The sequence below is a fragment of the Cebus imitator genome, unplaced genomic scaffold (assembly GCF_001604975.1).
Source record: "Cebus imitator isolate Cc_AM_T3 unplaced genomic scaffold, Cebus_imitator-1.0 Scaffold293, whole genome shotgun sequence".
Taxonomy (NCBI): domain Eukaryota; kingdom Metazoa; phylum Chordata; class Mammalia; order Primates; family Cebidae; genus Cebus; species Cebus imitator.
Genome location: NW_016107608.1, coordinates 2,607,021 through 2,627,425, shown reverse-complemented (window position 1 = coordinate 2,627,425; position 20,405 = coordinate 2,607,021). Strand labels below are relative to the sequence as shown.

General features: G+C 38.4%; 1 protein-coding gene across 3 annotated transcripts in view; it reads left to right on the top strand.

Moving 5' to 3' along the window:
• Nucleotides 1–20,405, top strand: part of VAV3 (vav guanine nucleotide exchange factor 3) — a 406,390-nt gene that overhangs the window by 79,666 nt on the left and 306,319 nt on the right. For all 3 annotated transcript variants that reach the window (XM_017502189.2, XM_037729108.1, XM_017502188.2), the window contains exon 2: nucleotides 16,491–16,607. In XM_017502189.2, the coding sequence (XP_017357678.1) occupies nucleotides 16,491–16,607 (117 nt within the window). The remainder of the gene's footprint in view (nucleotides 1–16,490; nucleotides 16,608–20,405) is intronic.

Genomic DNA, 20,405 nt, shown 5'->3' with positions numbered 1-20,405 from the left:
TCCGAGATCAACGGTTTATGTTTGAATTTCGCTGGCCCGGGAAGAAACTAAAAGTCAATCACCCTAGCAGAAGTTTAAAGGAACTCTTTTCATTGGCCAGAGGAACTTGAGAAGGTGGGAATTTCTCCCAGGATAAATTCCCCTGCTCCGATTTTCAACTCCAATCGGGTGCAGTAGTGCACCCGATTTCCAACTCTCTGGAATCCCCTCCCACATGGTGGGAGCTCCCTCTGGGATTTCCCCTCTGGAATCCCCTTCCACATGCTTGGTGGAAGCCTTTCTCTTCTTCTCCTTTCCTTCTCTTTTCTCTTCCTGAATAAAATCACCTTTCTGCAACACTTCTTGGGTCCGATATTTACTGTTACAAGCATGCGGTGCACCTTCAGTGGCTCCACTGCTTATTCTTTAAGAGTTTCGAGGCCAAGAACCCACAGGAGCTGTGCCTCGCCGGCACTCAAAAAACCCAGTTATAGTATCTTCCATTTTTGGCAGAAAAATGGCTAGATTATTTGCAGATTTGCAGACCACAGAAGTTAAAGTATTTGCTAGAGTTAGGGATAAAAAAGGATAAAACATTTAATTCATTGAATTAATTTCAGTGTGAACATTTGACTCAAAGAAGGCGGCCTAAAGGTATCTGGTTGTGGGAATTAACAGAATTCAAGTTGGTTTGTTCATTTATGTTTCCTTGTTAGATTTTTCTCTTGCCACTGGAAGTAAAGCACTGTTAATTCACTATTGAGCCCAAGACAGAAATAGTGTTTATGGTGGGAATGTGAGGAGGGGTAATGGAGTTTGATTGGATTAGCAAATTGCTGAAGAAGATGCAAACTCTCTTTGATTTAGAGGTGGCAGGGTTTATTGGAAGGCTAAGACAAAAGTGAGAAAAAGAAAAGACCAAGAAGTATTTCTTATACTTAATTGGATATTCTTCAACCTGGTTAGTATTCGGTATGGCTAATATTTCCAGAAGAGACACTGCATAGAAGTGGTGGTATTTATTAAGAAAATCATGTTTGTGTTTATAAAACATACAGATAACAATATATACGATATATGTACATGATCCATAGTATAATGGTTAGCGCTCTGGATTCGATATATGTCCACGAATCTGACTCACAGTTTACTACTTCTTGCTGATATGATGATGTTAGTGCAAATCCTAAGCATTGATACTATACTTAGAAAAAAATATACAATTTTCTTTTTATAAAATAAAGATTGTGAAATAGTGAGCAGAGCTAAAATCTGGAGTATAAGCCATAAATAAGTTTTTCAATCAGGTAATAAAAGCAGGTAATAAAATTAAAATAAATGGGTAGAGTCTCCCAAATTCTGTTAATTTCCAAAGCCAGATGTCTTTAGTCCTCCTTGAGTCAGATGTTCACAGTAAAATCAATTTCAATGAATTAAGTGTTTTATCTTTATCCCCAAGTTTATTAAATACCTTAATCTCTGTGTTCTCTAAATCTGCACCTAACTTAGCCATTTTTCTGCAAAAAATGGAAGATACTTTTACATCATACAGCTTCCTGAATAGACTGTGCTACATCCTTCTAGACTCTGGCCTCTCTAAGCAGCTATTTATAGGCTGCTTCTTCAGTAGTTATCTATTGCCACTCTACCCCTGTAAGGCAGATGTGGTGTAGGGTTTGCTTTATTTATTTTTTTATTATCGAGCACTGTTTGAAATGTTATGGATCTTTAAGCAGCCATAACAGTATATGTAGCTCCTTCTGCCTAAACCAGTTTTTTTTTTTTTTTTCTGTCTGAAGACCATTGTCCTGCTTCACCGCAGATGGTCCTGGTTCAAGCCCTGTTGTCCTACCACAATTATTGCTAGCGTCTCTTTCTTTAAAAAAAATCTGTTTTGGACAATACATTATATAGTCATTCTTCATTTCTTCTTCCTCTACCTGGAGTATTCCTCATTCTTCACGCCATACATTTCTGTGTTAAGTCTTGCATGGCAACTCTGGGTAGTGATAGTCATTCTCTCCTCTCAGATGTTATATTATTTTAATCAAACATCTTTCATAAAATCTATCCAATTGTATAGTATTATATAGTAACAGAATTTTGAGGTTTTTGGTCATTGTTATATGCCCTGAAAATAGCCTGCTACATGGCAAGTGACAGGATACACACACACACAAACACACACACACACACACACACACACACACACACACACACACAAACCGTACAGGAGAACTAGGAACAAAAGACATGGATGCAAATCCTAGCTCTGCCATCAAGAATTGTTGGCCATAAAGGAGATAATTTACTGTAGTCCTTAAGAATGGTCCCAGGAGTCAGACAGGCCTGCATTCAGATCACACCCACTGGCCTACTGGCACTGGGTAGGTAAATTTAGGAAGGTTACTTACCTTCTCTAAGCCCCAGACTGTAAAATGTAGGTGAGCCTATCTTTAAATTTACATAAAATTTGGAGATGATGCTAAATTCAGAGGAGTGTGGGTGCAGAGAATATCAATTAGGTAGAAATAGAGACAGAAAATAGAATGTAATTCAGTACAGAGAAACAGTGACTGATATATACAAGAATAATTTTGTTTCAAAGTGAATCAAGGTAGGCCGGGTGCAGTGGCCCATGCCTGTAATCCCAGCACTTTGGGAGGCCAAGGCAGGTGGATCACCTGAGGTCAGGAGTTTGAGACCAGCCTGGTCAATATGGTCTCTACAAAAATTGAAAAATTAGCAGGGCCTGGTGGTGGGCACCTGTAATCTCAGCAATTCGAGAGGCTGAGTCAGGAGAATCACTTGAACCTGGGAGGTGGAGGTTGCAGTGAGCCTAGATTGCTGCATTGCACTCTAGCCTGGGTGATAAGAGTGAAACTTTGTTTCCAAAAAGAAAAAAAATGTGAATCGGGAAGCCTGATTCACTAGAAGAAGCCTGCCCAAAGGCACTGAGAAGGAAAGTGGTGTTCTCTTTTGTAGTTGGGGGCCAGAAGAGGGGAGGGTAGTTTGCCTATTGTAGTGCTAAGTATTTTGCTGATCTGAGCTGCAGTTTAAATACTGTTTTTGTTGGTTATTTCTACACAGAAATTATATAGGCCACTTTTTTCTGAAGTTGAAATCGCTTGTGGGGAATGTTGCGCTTCGTTTTTAGTTGCACTGCAGATTACCGCTTTCAATAAAGAAGATATCACAGTATACAGTTAATAACAGTGTTCTCCGATGTGTTTTATTATGCTATTATTATTATTCCTGCCATTATGCCAGTAGGCATAATAAGGCAAGTTTAAAAAGTAACCATTAGTCCTTTCATTTTACTTTATATAGAATAATTAACATAGTATTCTTAAGTCTGATCTTCAAGATATTTTACCAAGTAACCCCCCAAAATTTTTGTATAGAACCAAAACAACAGCTTGGCTGGAGGCCAGAAAAATGGTTATTTTGTAAAACTAATAATTATTTCAAGTTTAATGATATATCTTTTCTACTTAATTGTTACAAAATGACAGAGAAGAAAACGAACTGGAAAAATTAAAGATATGCCAGAAAAATTATTATGTATTTAGTTTGGGTAAGCAGATCAAAGCCCTGGGGGTCATGAAACATCAGAGAGGGCCAGGTTTCTGAGCAGGGGGTGTATTGGTATATGGGTTGAGGTATCACAGTGTCACCATTCAGAAGTGGCACTTACACACCTTGGCTTTCTGTGAACAGTAAGCAAGGGTTTTGAACTAAAAATTAAGACGCATGCTTTGTAAAAGATTTTTTAAAACATTCTGAATATGAAAGGCAATATGTGGAATGTAATTTGGATATTCAAATATGGGTATTTTGGGGGCATTTATCATGGAGATAGGACAACATTGTGGAATTTACATTTAATAAAAGATCCATAAAAAACCAGAATGAATGGTTGCTGATTTTATGTATTGGGCATATTTCTATCCCAAAGAATAATTCTTGTGATATTTAATATAATGATTTAAAATCAGATTATTTATAAGAGTATTCTTGCTATTGCTGTTTTTAACAACATGCACTGGTGGGTCACTCTAGACAAAAGAAAGCGCCAAATTCAGTCTGTGATTGAAGACATTCAGATCAAAGCTGACTGACTGGAGTTTGACTGAAGTGTGTCTGCCATGTGGTTAACAGCGCAGTCCTGTGGCTGCTGCTTGCTGCCAGGGCTGGATGGAGCCTCAGTGGGTAAGGGATGGGGCCTGGGGCTCGGGTAGGCCCAGAGCCTTAGGGTTGAGAGCAAACCTGGAGAAGTTCTGTTTGACCCGTGAAAACATACTAACAAATGTTTCATCTATTTCTAGTTTAACTTAATAACTTATATTTACTTTCTTATTTTACTTTACTTTGTTTCCTTGCGTTTGAATAGAAATACAATTGGTAGAACATTTGTTAATGTAATGGATTTGGATATGGTTTTGTTGTATTTTATTTAAAACTTTTCTAACAGTTTTTCTTTTCCATGACAAGTAAAGGTTTTTGTTTCATTTTTATTTTGTAAATTTGAGTTTATACCAAACACTGCAGAGCAGCAGCGGATATAAAAACATGATCTCCTGGGTAGGGGTGTGCTGCTGGAGAGGGCAAAGGGTGAGGAACACAGCAATGTGGCAGAAGTTTCCAGCATGGTTGGAATTGAAGGAAGAAAGTATAAGTTTGTACAAACCTAGATGAATAAGATTCATAGGAAGAGAAAAGCTGTTTTGGAAACTACCCACTATACAGAACCCATCTTAGCTCAGTCATCCTCTTAGATTTCTTAAAGCTTTGGGGGTAAAACCAAATAGAGGAAGTCCTCAACTTTGTTTTTTCCAACAAGTTAAGTTGGTTGTAGTGTGTTTTCCTGAGGTGTGGTGTCATGCCAGGCATTCCTTAGAGTGGAACACAGGTCTGGATAAATGGCAGGTGCTCACAGTCCAGTCCTAAGGCTGCTGTAGAACCTCCTCCCCAAGAGGCCTCATAATGTCAGGGAGGAGTGCCGGTAGGAGAGTTGGATTTGTCTCTACACTTGTTAGCTACCATAGCTTTGGATTATTTGTGGCATCTCAATTTCATTATGGGTAGAATGGAATGATGGCGTCTTATTCATTGGGTTATGTGTATTAACTGAGATACTCCAAGGCAGGTTCTTAGTGTCATGCCTGGGACATGTGTCAGTGCTATAAGTTGTTTGTGGGATGCGGTCATTGCTGTGAGGCATTACCTTCTCAGATAAATTAATTCTGACTTCCAGTTGAACTGCTGCATTTCCTCCAAAATTTTGGCCAGGCCTTTGCTTGTGCTAGTCCCCTTGCTTCTCACCATACTGTTTCTCATAACCTTTTTGTTCGTACTTGGATGTTCAGTTCAGCCGCTTCCTTGGAGATATGAAGACGAATCTACCTCCTTTCACTGGAACTAAACCTAGTGTTACACTGAGATTGACATGTCCTGTTCATGTGTTTCTTTCCTTTACAAGATTATCATCCCCTTCAGGACAGAACTTGTAGCTCCCAGCTCCCTCGTTTGGGACAGTCTGTCATATAAGAGACCAGAATATTATGGTTGTTGAAGTCATGGACTTGGGAGCCAACAGCCTGGGATAGAACCTTGCCCCATCACTTACTGGCTATGAGACGTAGGACCAATTGTTTTACCCGTCTGTGCCCCAATGGCTTCATCTGTAAATGGGAATTGTAATGGTAGTTACCTGATACAGTTAAGTATTGTTACAAGTCAAGGGTAGGTTAAATAAGGAGGAAGAGACTTAGACATGAAGAGGTGGGTAGGCAGGTAAATGTACCTCCTAATTTGGAGATAATTATCTTTCTGTAGGTTTGTTATGCTTGACTATCTGTGTTCTCCTAGTGATGATTTCCAATTACTTATTATTTTACTCATGGGTAATTAAAATGTAACGTTTTTGAATTGTATTTTTCTTTTCCTTTTTTTTTTTTTAAAAAAAAACTGTTGGTGCTTTTTAAATAAGTTGTAGTGAGTAGAGTTCAAATTACAGCATAACAGAAGAATTCATTTAGTAAACTAATGTAGTCTGCCATTAGCGTGTCATAAAGCAGTATTATCCAGTTAAGGAAAAATATTGCATCTCAAAAAGATAAAAGAAATTAAAGCATAGGACTTATGTGTTACCACAGACTTTTCCCTCATTTTGAGTGTTGTGCTCTAATGAGGAACAACACCAGTTCCCCTCCCCCTGGGGTGAGGCCAGCATGGAGATTCTTGTTCTCCGCTTTACAGGGAGCTGTTATCCTGGCTGGTGTGCAGTGCTAAAGCTCCTCTGTCTTGGAAGGGCAGTTCATTTCTAGCCCACATATGGGTAGTGTGAGATTCTGTTTCTCACCCTCCATGCTTGTGTTAGCAGCTGCTGCCAGCACCACTGCTGGTCCAGCTATTGCCACTACTTCTATTCCACTGTTTTTACTATTGACCTTACTATTGTTAAACCACCACGATTTCCACTGACATCAAAATCCTGACTTTAGCTACTGTATTCTATTACTTTTTTATGGGATCTGCAGAAAGAAACGCTTGTTTTCCATACCCTAAGTGGAGAACCTTGCAAGCTTTCTTGGGAATGTAGATTGGGTCATATTTTTAAAAATTTTTATATTTAAAAAACTGTTTAATTCTTTGGGCCAGGCATGGTGGCTCATGCTTATAATTTCAGCTCTTTGGGAGGTTGAGGTGGGAGGAGAATTTGAGCCCAGGAGTTCAAGGCCAAACTGGGAAACATAGTGAGACCGCATCTGTACAAAAAAATAAATTAGTGAGGCAAGGTAGTCTAGAGGATGAGGTGGGAGGATCTCTTGAGCCCACAAGATCAGACTGAGGCTGCAGTGAACTGAGATTGCACCACTGCAATCCAGCCTGGGTGATAGAACATGAAAGACCCCGTCTCAAAACACACACACACACACACCCTAAAAATATTTTTAATTTTTGTGGATACATAGTATGTGTTTATATTTACGGGATACGTGAGCTATTTTGGCACAGGCAAGTAGTGTGTAATAATCACCTCATAGAAAATTGAGTATCTGTCCCCCCTAACATTTATCCTTTGTGATACAAACAATCCAATTGTACTCTTCTAGTTATTTTAATATGTACAGTTAATTACTATTGAGTATAGTCCCCTGTTGTGCTATCAAATACCAGGTCTTATTAATTCTTTTTTTTTTCCCATTTATTTATTTTATTGCATTTTAGGTTTTGGTTATTAATTCTTTTTAACTTTTTTTTTCCTTTTTTTGTAGACTGGGCCTCGTCTCTGCTGCTTTGAGCTAGCTGTCTTCTGGCTAACAAAATAGTTGAGTGCTACATTCTTTCACTAAAGGCAGTCACGTGCACCGCTTTCATTAGCAGGTTAATTAACTTAGTGAAATAGATGATTCAGGCTAACTTGGACCTCCGTACTTCCCAGGTATTCAGTTTTTCAGCTCATAGACTAAAAATACAAAAGGAAGAGTATAGATTCTGCTTGTTTTCCTTTTCTGTGTCCAGGGTTTTTCTGTGACAGAAAAACCTTTGAAACTGAGTTTCTAAGTCTAAGTTTCTGCCAGGGGAGAGGGGTACAGTGCTCCCTCTTATGAGGACAAGAGCTGTTGAAAGCAGCAGAGGGCTTGTGTGTGTGTGTGTGTGCGCGTTATGGTGACTAATGTCCAAGGGCCCCTGAAAAATCAGTTAGCAGCTTCCCACTGAACAAGCACCAGAGGCAGGAAACACAGACTGAAGATCATGCTTATGAATGTAATTGCCTAATAATTTAAAATCTTTATTGATATTATCTATAAATATTAACATAACTTCTAACAATGTTCTTAGGTAACTTAAAAAAGACACATTGCTACATTAACTTTGAAGTAAGAGGATATGATGGCAATTTATTGTAAAATTTTACTGAGTTCCCTGACTACTAAGAAATGGTTGCATTTAATTTTTCCTAGAAATAAACTACATCAGCATTCTTTCATCAATTTATTTGAAAACATGTATGTGCTATAAAAGCTGTGGGATACAAAGCTGATATAGATGTTTTCTTTACTCTCAAATATTTACAATTTTTTTTCATAGGGCATTAGGTGGTCAGACAGATATATTAGAGTCAAGCACAGTTATTACCATAACAGGTATGAGCCAAGTGCTGCAGAGCAAAGAGGGTGCATGTGTTATCAAAATTTAGCCCTGCATTTATGAGCTTAGCCATTTCAATATAGTTACATATAACTCATGAAAATGTATTATCATTGAATACTGTAAAAAAAAAAAACTCTGTTAACTTTAAATGGTAAACTACTGTATTTTTGAATGAATGACTTAAAAAATTACCCATTAAAAATGAGTTGTGGGCTGGACAATAATCAAAACAAAAATATTGGCTTTTAATTTTCTGGGAATAGGGAGGTTTTGGTTTAGTGAATTGCACGTAAGATTTGAGCCAAAGAATAGCCCTTCTCCATTTATCTCTTCTCTGCATGTTTTTCAGAGTTGTTATTTACTTGTGATATTAGCATCAGTATGAAAATAATTTGAAGCTTCATATTGTGCAGTCCTGAACTGTTACCAAGTGTAACATACTTATTGTATAATTCAGGGGACATCTGAAGATATGATTTCTTAGAATGAGGATGTGATGCCCCTTCTGTTGGGACCCACTGATTTACAGGGGAAAAGGACAAAGTCCTCATTCAAATAAAAATTATTCTTCTGTTATTAAATTTCAAGGAGATGTAAGATTTAGCTTACCTAGCTGGATGTGGTGGCTCACGCCTGTAATCCCAGCACTTTGAGAGGCCGAGGCAGGCGGATCATGAGGTCAAGAAATCAAGACCATCTTGGCCAACATGGTGAAACCCCATCTCTTCTAAAAATACAAAAATTAGCTGGGTGTGGTGGTGTGCACCTGTAGTTCCAGCTACTGGGGAGGCTGAGGCAGGAGAATTGCTTGAACCTGGTAGGTGAAGGTTGCAGTGAGTGGAGATCCCACCACTGCACTCCAGCCTGGCGCCTGGCAACAGGGCGAGACTCTGCTTCAAAAAAAAAAAAAAAAAAAAAAAGATGTAGCTCACCTAATTTTAGAAAGCCCCAGTAAGAGAAAAGCTTGGTGTTATTATTTTCCTTCCACCTCTTCCTCCTTGCCAGTTAAAAAAAGGATGATCTGAGCCCTTTAGAGAGGGAGAGAGGAGGAGTTTGGCCTGATGTATAATATTCGGATGTATTAGACCTTGATGGTGTTAAACTTTCTTCTTCAGAAGCTACATGCATCAATATTGAGTGTTTTTCTACCATTTTCCTTCATTACCTTGGAATACGCAAGCTATTCTTGCCTTTCTGAAGAGGCAGAGAGGCTAAGCATGATTGTTGAAGACACGTGGCTTTGTTATTGGAATATATCACTTTTCACTGGATATACCTGAGAGAGAGGCTAGGCAGCGTCTAATTACTGGGAGTTTGCATATATGAAGACCAGAATTAACTGACTCTTTGACCTCCTTTTCACACACTATGTTCCCCAACTTGCTAAGTTACCATTTTCAGTGAATGCCCTGCTGACCATCCAGTGCCCAAGGCAGAGAGAGGCACAGTTATAATTCTGAGGTCTTCTGTTTTCTCTCCCACTGCTTCCCCCCCCACACACAATCAATTACCAAATATTTCTTTTCCATGTAGTCTCCTAGAGTTCTTTCCATTTCTCCTTCTACTGTTGTAGACTATAACCCATCATTTCTTATTAAATTATATAATGATGTCCTGATTGTCCTTGTCTTGTCTACCTATTGCCACATCATCTCTCTAGTAAGAAGAAAAACATTTAGTTCTATACGCTGCAAAAATGGAGTTAGTATTACATAGTAGTTAAGGATATAGGCTCTGTAGCCAGGATGTCTGGATTTGAATCCTGACTTTATTACTTTGGCAAAAGCAGTTATGTAAACGTTGGTAAATCTCTAAGCCTCAGTATGTATTAAAAAAAAAATAAAGCTTTTCTGATTGAATTGTTGTGAGGATTGAATGGCATGAACATTTAGTATATGGTTTGGCACATAGCAAGCACTTCAGCATCACTACAACACTAATAATCATAAAGCACCAAGCTGAGTATTCCACTTTTTTTTTTTTTTTTTTTTTTTTTTTTTGAGACAGAGTCTCGCTATGTTGCCCAGGCTGGAGTGCAATGGCATGATCTCAGTTCACTGCAACTTCCACCACCCAAGATCAAGCAGTTCTTGTGCCTTAGCCTCCCCAGTAGCTGGCACTACAGGCTTGCACCACCACACCTAGCTAATTTTTGTATTTTTAGTAGAGTTGAGGCTTTGCAATGTTGGCCAGGATGGTCTGAAACTCCTGACCTAAGGTGATCTGCCTGCTTCGGCCTCCTGAAGTGTTGGGATTACAGGCGTGAGCCACCATGTGTGGCCTCCAGTTTCCTGATTAAGACCTTTTAACCTCATCCCTTCTTTAGGATAAAGCCCAGATCCCTTTGGCATGCCATGGAAATCCCAGCTCCCCTCTCCTGTTCCTCTGTCAGTGCTCTTGTCCAGAGAAGTGTCTATCTCAACCACTTCCACTGCCCCATGTGGTCCATGCTTTCATGCATGTGCTTTGCCATTTACCTGGAGCACCCTCTCACTCCAAGTGTGGAAATTGCCTTCCTGCCTTCTGAACACCAACCACTCCTTCTCTTTGTGTAGGTGACTCCCACTCGTCCTTTCTTACCTCATATGTCAGTTATTCAAGAAAGCTGCTCCCTGGTTGTCTAGGGCTCTCAAGGAGCATTTGAATGTTTTTTTGTTTTTTGTTTTTGAGATGGAGTCATGCATGCTCTGTCGCCCAGGCTGGAGTGCAGTGGTGCAATCTCGACTCACTGCAACTTGCCCCTCCTGGGTTCAAGCGATTCTCCTTCCTCAGCTTCCTGTCTAGCTGGGACTGTAGGCACATGCCACCATGCACAGCTAATTTTTGTATTTTTAGTAGAGACAGGGTTTCTACTAAAAAGATGGTTTTGGTCTCTTCACCTCGTGATCTGCCCGCTTCGGCCTCCCAAAGTGCTCGGATTACAGGCATGAGCCACCGTGCTGGCCTTGAATGTTTTCCCGCTGCCATGTGTGTACCTATGCAACAATCTTGCATGTTCTTCACATGTACCCCAAAACCTAAAATGCAATTAATAAAAAGATTAAAAGAAAGAAAACATTATAACTAGATTGGAAGATAGGGTTGGCTCATGTTTAAAATACTGTCTGGCTCAGATAGCACTGGTTACCACTCCCTTTAAAATTTCAGGTAAACAAATTGCTTCCACCTGGGAAGATCATTTCTAGTGGGAAAATGAAGGCAGCTTCTGCAAGACCCCATGAAGGCACATTCTCTCTGACACCACCAGGACCAGGGGTAGAATTGGGCACGAGTGTCAGTGCACGCATGTGCGCACACGTGTGTGTGTGTGTGTGTGTGTGTGTCTGTGTGTCTGTGTGTAGGGTCTGTGAGGTAAGTCCGAGGAGAAGAATGGTTTTTTGGTGCAAGTAAATATTTTACTAAGTCAGCTAAGTTACTTAATTCTAAGTACTGAAATTTTCACAGATTCTAAAGTTAACTCATGTAAAAAGTTAGATGATTTAGCAAAGTTGTACAGTTTTTTTTTTTTTTGTCAAAAATAGGTTTGGTTATGAAACAGTGAGGTGGATTTGCCCTTGTGATTCATAAGCTATCTCTGAAGGCAATACATTTGAAGCTGCTTCAGATGATTCAAAGGTCTAGCAGATAGCTTCTGATCTCAAAGAATGAACAGACTGGGAAAAAACCCAACAATTTATACTCAAGTAATGTTGTGCCAAAAACACCAGTTCCATCTCCAGCCATAAAATCATTCATCAGTTTTCTTCAGTTATCTCAAGTTTCTTTTTGTCTGAACACAGTGAGATAAGAGTTGGCTTATTATGCAGTCCACAAAGAAAATTATAAGATTTTCTAAGAGGAACATTAGAGGACAGTTAGGCCAATCCTGTGTGTATTAGCCTTTCTGTTGCAAGTGATATATCGCTTAAGCAAATGGTGGAGGTATTGGTTCTTCTAATGGAATTGGCTCTTGTAATCTAGGAGCAGTGTGGTGTTCAGGCTGGTTTCCAAATACTATTCATTTTATAAATGAAAATAAGACTTACTTGGAGAAATGGCTGATTCCAGAACTACAGCAGTGAAATGTGAGATGGGCCTGGGACAACTTCATATAAGAAAGCAATAAAACAAAGATTAATGTAATGATTAATTATGCCAAAAGGAAACATGAACCAATTTGAAGGGACCCCCAGGGGCCAAACTTGGGACAAGAAGAGCATTAAAAAAATAATGATGGCAATAGATTATTACACAAATAGAAAAAATGGAGGGTTAGGGGAAGGTCTTTTTTCTTTCTTTTTTCTATTTTTTATAAAAGAATACTAGGGAATAAATAATAAAAGAATTAGAAAAATCACGTTTTAAAATCTCATGTGGAATAATTGAAGCAAGGATGATCAAGGGATGCTAATCCCATTGTGAAAAATTATTGGGAAATAGGACAGCCACATGGTACCACATCTTCGCCCCTGGGTTACTTACTGGTATAAAGGGGGGACGTGTAACTTTACAGTGGAGAGATGGGCAGTAACCATTTTAACCAAATGATTGAGTTTAGCATCAGTAACAATGGGATAGCCTAACATTTTGTGTCTTCTGAGGTGATCAAATATGAAGTTCACAGTATCAAGTACTTTTATCAAAATCATTTAATTTGAATCTAGATTTAGCCTTCAGTTCACAGGAAATACAAGTGAAAGAATAATGGGTTTAATGATACCATGAAGAAACAATCAAACAAATGCAGAATTTGGGACATCTTGTAAGACTACCAGCCTGGACTCTTAGTCATTAAAGAAGAATAAAGGCAACAGGATTTTTAGATTAAATGATACTACAAAGATAAAACAGTGACACGCAGTGGTTAAAACATGATTGGATCCTAGACTGGGGGGAAAAATAGTACAAAAAATGGGCAGTTGAGGAAATTTGAATGTGGAATGGATATTAGATAATATGAAATTATTAATTTTCTTAGGTATAATGGTATTGTTGACGTGAAGGAAAATGTTCTTATTCCTAGGAGATGCTTGTAGAGTCAGAGTATATAGGAGTCAAGGACTATCTGTAATTCATTTTCAAATAGTTCAACAAAATAAATTTTATAAATATATAAGGGGTATGCATGCAAAAGCATATATGGCACTATGTTGCAATTGTTGCATAGATGGAATGTTCATTGTATTATTCTTTCAACTTTTGTTCTGAAATTAAAAAAATAAATAAACTGGAAAAAAATCAGTATGGTAAAAACAAAGCAAAATCCTGGAGTGGACTGCTGGCAGGCTCACTTCCTCCATCCCTCAACTCTCTTCCTGTATGTGCACAGAGCCAAACACTTGTGAGCATTGAGTGAAGTCTGAGCCTAGTGTTAGCCAAATTTTGGAGCACTGGGAAAATCTCCTGATAAATTTAATAGAGAAGAAGAGCTTTGTCTTTATTTTTAACATTTCTGTTGTCTGTAATGTTGTAGGTATTCAAAAACTGTTGACTGAAAAATACATAAATAAAGTGGGGACCAAATTTGAGGATTGCCTGGAAAAGTGAGAGTATATTAGTGACTTTCAAATTCAGTAAACATTTGTGGAATTTAGTAGAATTGAACTAGTTAAGGGAAGAGTAAGTTTAAGATGAATTCCAGAAGTGAAGGGAAGGCCTCTTTTTAAATCTTCTGTGCGTGCAATATTTCATATTTTAACTTTTAGTAATAATACTTGCTTTTCTGGATTAGTGATCAAAGCGCTTTAGCGGAAGCCTTCTGCAGCTTTCCCTATAGGTGGGGAATGTTTATGAGTTTGGTGAAAACCTTCAGAGGGTGGCATGTGCAATTATACTTTGTTCCTTTGTGAGCTATGAGCTGGGCACTTAATTATGTAAATGATATTGCAAGAGAGCAGTTGCATAATCCCCAAGAGAGTAATTGTTATCTGTCTTGGCAGAATGCAGGGCTTTTAATCTGTAAATAAGCAATTCTATGTGGAAGAGTTACATGCAGAGTGATTCTGTGTCTTAAAGGTCTCTTATGAATTTTTTAAAGTGAAAGCAGTAACTTCATGTGCTGATTAGCTGATGCTTTTGTGTTTCAAAGGGTTTATGATGCTTCCCTTGTGGTTTTAATCCCTCCTGAAATATTTAAGCTTCTGAGAATCATTCCTGTAAAAGGTAGTGTGTCTAAGTTAAGACTATTAATAATCTGAATGTTTCAAATGTATTAATAGGTGAAGTAAAAAAGATTTGCTTTTTGCAAATTAAAAAAAAATCAAGGCGCCGGGTGCGGTGGCTCAAACCTGTAATTCCAGCACTTTAGGAGGCCGAGGCAGGTGGATCACGAGGTCAAGAGATCGAGACCATCCTGGTTAACATGGTGAAACCCTGTCTCTACTAAAAATACAAAACATTAGCTGGGCATGGTGGCATGTGCCTGTAATCCCAGCTACTCAGGAGGTTGAGGCAGAACTGCCTGACCCCAGGAGGCGAAGGTCGCGGTGAGCCGAGATCGCGCCATTGCACTCCAGCCTGGGTAACAAGAGNAAAAAAAAAAAAAAAAAATCAAGATAAACAAAACAATGAAATAAAACATTAGCAACACTTTTAAAAAAGCAAAGATACAATAATTAGCTAATATGTTGCTCACTTTTTGATGGTTAGTAGGATTTTTCCATTTTTTTAAAACTTTATTTTGGTATAACTTACATAATAAGCTGCATTTATTTAAAGTTTTCATGTATATGCCACTGCAGCTAATATTTCCAAAAAGAATTAATTCACTTTTAGGATATGTGTGTATTTTGTCTAGGTGCATGTGAGCCTTTTAGATACTAAAAGCAAATTTTAACTTTTGTTTTTTTAGGCAGTCAGTAGCCTCTGCCTTCCCTCCTATGTCCCTGTTATAGTGTGAATGAGCTGACCATGCTCTTCTCTAAGGTCAGCTTCTGCACTTGAACTCTTAATCTCTCACTACTTTGCCTAATCAGGACTACATTTGGGGAATTGTCCCTCTCTCCTTTGTGACCAACTTCACCCCCACCCATCAAGTTATTCCCTTCAAAACAGAAACATGTCACGACTTCATCTGCTGTTTCTTAAAACTCTTGACCATTCTCTGCTCTCCTCTACAGCAAAACTCAGGTGTCTATATTCTATCTTCACTTCCTCTTTTCTGTCTCTGAAACCAACTCCAAGAAGCCTTTCACCCTAGTCCTTTATATAGAACCTGCTTTTGTCAAGGTACCCATGACTTTCACACTGCCAGAGTCCATGGGCAGCACTTGGTCTAAATCTTATTTGGCCATCTGCAGCATCTAACATAGTTTTTCACTCCCTTCATCTAGAAACACTCTCTTTACATGGGTTCAGGAAAGGCTTATCTTCTGGTTTTCCTGCTTCCCCACTGGTCACTCTTAGACTCTTTTGTGAGCTCCTCCTCATTTTTCTGTGTGAAGTACACGTGTATCCCCTGGACCCCACACTTATTGGATGACTGACCTTAGGCATATCAGAAGCTGACCTTAGGCATATCAGATTTAACACAGTCAAAATGTGACCACACTCTGGTCTTCCCACAGCTGTCTCTCACCTAGGTGATTGTAAGAGCTTTCTGTTTGGTTTTTCTGCCTCTATCCTTGCTCTAGTCCCTTTCATTCTGTATCCAGCACAGCAACCCAAAAAGACCTTTTTAAACCATCAGATTATGTCCTTCTTTTGGCCCAAGGCCTTCAGGTGTACTCCCATATCAGTCAGAGTAAAAGCTGCCCAATAAGGATCTTCATCATCTGACCCCATTAGCTTTCCATCTCTCCTCCTGTTTCCCCTGCTGCTCACTCTGCCTTGCTGCATTGACCCCTTTCTCAGACATGCTGAGAGGCCTCTGTGCCAGGGCCTTGGTAAGGGATGCTTCTTTAGGCTAGGCTCTTGCGTGCTGCGGTTCTGCGTGGCTTGCTCCCTTTGCACCTCAGATCTCTGCTCCGCCGTCCTCTTCTGCGTGAGACCTTCTCTAACCATCCTGCTTAAGTCCCCCCACCCAGCCCCACAAGCTCTCCTGATCCTTCCTCCAGGCTTTATTTTTCCCTATTGCACTTATCACCATATGAAAGTTAAAATACTTGCTTTTTTGTGTTTATTCCTCTGTTTGTCTGCCTTTTCATATTAGAATATAAATTTCATGAGGGTAGAAATTGCCTTGGTCACAGCTGTGCTACCTGTGCCTGAGACAGACTGCATGCTCAGTCAGTACTGCTGAATAAGTAGTTGAAAAGCAACCTCAAGGCTGCTTGATGCTTTCTTGTCATTTTTAGAGCAGTCTGAGTGTTACAGAGGATAGATAACTTTCAGAATAATTAACTCTATGCTAACAGCTCTTTCTCATTCCTCAGTTTCTGTGTTTGAAGAACATAAGGACATTTCTCACGGCCTGTTGTGAGACGTTTGGAATGAGGAAAAGTGAACTCTTCGAGGCATTTGACCTGTTTGATGTTCGTGACTTTGGAAAGGTAATTATACTTTGTTTTTAATATTACTTTTTAACTGGAGAACATTTAAGTAAATTGTTTTAAATCTTGAAGTAGGGCATGTAACTTAAGTGGTTTATGTAATTCTGTATTATATAGTTAAATTTCACATGTAGATGGCTTAGCAAAAGCAAACAGAAACCATACATATAAAGCAACAACAAAAAAATTGGCATCAACTTTCCAAATGGGATGAATATTATTTTGTAATTAAAGTAGTGTAGGGGGAGGGAATCTTTTCTCCAGAGGTAATTTTTTTCTGCTAGTCACCTCAGAGGGTAGGGTGACTATTATCTGCCCTTTAGATCGATCACTGGGCGCTCAGGGGTAAGGACCAGTATCCTTTTCCTCCAGTCTTCTCTATATTTGAAAGCTCCTAATTTTTGGAAGTTGAGAACTTCTGCTGTTTTTTTCTCTATTTTGACACTTGATTAGGTGACGCAGAGAAGACATGAATCACAAGTGTTTGAGATTGTTGAATAATTTCTGTTGCTTGGATTTCAGCAGATAATTGTTGGATTTCAGGGATATTTTTCACATGAAATTGTTTTAATATTTACTGTTATTGTATGCACACTGAAAATGTGTATAATAAGTGAAAAATCATCCTTTAAAAAATTATGATCATTTATTATGAAGTGAATGAACATAAACCTCTCACAAGTAACTAGCCATAAAAGAGTCAGGTAATTAAGGTGACGGGACTTCGGCCCATGCTGATGTAATTGCATTACGAAAATAAGCGTATGATAAGGAAAAAACTAATGCTATTGAGAAGCTTGTCCTTGCTCTTGTAATTCAGGTGCTAGTGTCTTATCAAAAAACTGTTTGAGAGTGATACTTTTTTTGATCTCTCAGATGTAATATTTTGTTTAGAAAATAAAAACCAATGGATTGCTTTTTGCTAAACAGTATAAACTTGAGACAGCAATATAGGAAATTAGATGCTGAAATACAGCACATATGGGGAAGCCACTCTACCTGGGGAAGGGAAAGGCTTGGGTTCTCTCTCTGGTCTTAACCCAGGGTCATTTTGTGATCTAGAAGTCACCAGCCTTTTCGGGCATCAGGCTGCCTTCAAGCTTGCAAGGCTGTGCAACGGGAAGGGGGGATAAGAATGTGGTTTCTAAGATTCCTTTAATCTCTGGAAAGCTATGATTTAACTGTCCTGAGGTCCAAAAAGTGATGGAGGAAAAAAGATGATAAAAAGTACAGGGAACTAAAAGCCAAGCCCTTAGTAAGTGAGGTGGTAGCATATTTTTCTGTGGCCATGAAGCACAGGTGAGGTGGACACTTCTCTAAGCTGTTGGCCCTGAAAAACACCAGAGATATTTCCGGTTTTCTTTTTCTTTTATCCATCCCCCTATTCCTCCTGTACCTTAAAAAAAAATCTTCCTTTATTTTCACCAAGAGGGGAAATGAAAAATGAAAATGAATTGGGGAAATGAAAAATGAAAAAAGTTTTGATTTTTTAAATCTCATTAAGGAGCTATTTATTTTTCGTTTAAATTGGCAAGAAATGGTGTTGATAAATATTGGAAAAATATATAAATACTTCAAAATGCATGGTGTTCTAGTGGAATAAGATTGCATGCTAGATTGATTAGACAATGGAGGCTTTGTAGGAGAGTTGATACTACAAAAAATTTAATTTGAAAACATAAACTGTATGCTTCTTAAGGATAAACGTATTTTTGACTGCTTAAAATATTTTAGCAATGGTAGATCTGAAACAGAATTAAACTTGAGATTGTGGTTTAGAACTTGAACCTGCATTGTAGTCACTTACGTTTTGCTGCTGCCAAGATTGGAGTAGCTATCTCTTTAGAACTGTATGATCTAAGAAAACACTGAAAGTTAAATAATTTGTGATATCATTTCATAGTTTATCAGTACTAATACTATTAAGGATTATATGCTCTAAGTAAAAACTGCCAATACCACCACTTATTGAACACTTAAAATGTGCAGTCTTTCCAGTCTTCATGATAAAATTTTGAAAATTATTTTGACAACATTAGGAAGTAGGTACTACATTTTCTCTTCATTGTGTAGAGGAGAAAATCTACATCCCAAATTGTATATCTATTAGGGGCTGAAGCAGTGGTTTGAACTTAGGTCTAGCTGATTCTCTACTATTGTACTACAATGCAGACATTAAAATAGCACATAACATGTGCTTAGCATGTAATGAGGGAATCATCACATCAGTTCTAATATGTGAGTACTATTATTTTTCCCATTTATGGTTCCTAGCTTGTGAGTGATGGAACTGGAATAATTCATGTAGTTTAAAATTTTTAGTTTAAAAAATGTGAGTAGAGTGTTAATTCAGCAACAAAATAATTTCTGATATGAAAATATACATTTTAACAGGTTGTGGACAGGCTATTTTCCTTCATTTCTTAGGATTTAAATAAATTTTTTGTTAACTTAAAATGAAAAATATGTCTGCTCTCCTGTCTGCCTCAATTCCTACAATGGTGAATCTAAAATTCATGTGTATTTTGCACCTTTTTGCCTAAGAATATATTAATTATAATAGCAGCACCTAATGTTTTTATAGCATTTTGAAGTTTTCAAAGTGCTTAGTATTACTGACCTCATTCGATTCTCATAACAGTCTTGTGAAGACATTCTTCAGATGAGGAAGCTAAGACATGGGGATGTGCTTGGATAGTGATTCCAGGGTCTCCTTGCTTGGGAAGAGGAACAAGATCTGGAGCTCAGGCCTCTGGCTTCTCAGTCCTATTCTTGTCCAGTGTCTGTGTTTTGGGTCTCACTGCTATGTGGATGGTCAGGGAAAGGATGAACTTAAAGGAATTTATAAAATTAAAAAACACAAGTGATGTGTTATTTGACATCTAATTATACTTTGGAAAGAAAGGAGAGATTTAGGATACTACATGAGTCTGCATCCCAGTGGTGGTTAAAGTTATTAACTCTAAATAGTCATGTGATTGACAGATTCTCATCTATACACATGCAATCAATTCTTAGCTACACCCTCCTCCCTGTTTTCTCATTGCAGTGTTTGCTCACTAATCTTTGTCCACGTTCTTCCTCTGTTTGGGGTTCAGGAAATTTATTTTGAATCTTAGGCTTGATATGAGTGTGTTTTCTTTTAGAAAATCCTGGAAACAATGTTAACATGAATGATAACTTGTGTTTTGTTGAGATGGTGAAGAGCATCCATTTGGGGCCCTCTAGAAGGGCTTATGATAATTCTGCCTTTCAGTGCTACCTTTAATTCTTAGTATTGAACTCTTTACTCAATAGTAATTCACTTCAAACTCAACCAACATCAAGAAAAATTAAAACAGTTTGAAACGCTTTCTATGCTTTTTAAATAACACAGGAAAGAGGAGTGAGTTTAGTAACTTGAACTCATTTAAGAGTCAGCAGAGGCCTTGAGGTTAAATGTGACTCTCACTCTTCAGGGTTGATAAATACTGAAAAGGCTTCTGAAAGAGGGAGATTTCTTGTCTAAGACTGCTGAAGTCTGAGGGGGAATGGGGGAATGGGGCGTGTTGGGGGTTTATGTTTTGAAAAACCATTTACTTTCTTACTTTTGAAAAAAAAGGAACCTCTTTCTGACTTTCTGGCAACAAAAGTAAGTAAAATCTTGTTAGTTAACTTTTTGGCTTAAGAAAAGTAATTAAAGGCCGGGCGCGGTGGCTCAAGCCTGTAATCCCAGCACTTTGGGAGGCCGAGGCGGGTGGATCACGAGGTCAAGAGATCGAGACCATCCTGGTCAACATGGTGAAACCCCGTCTCTAC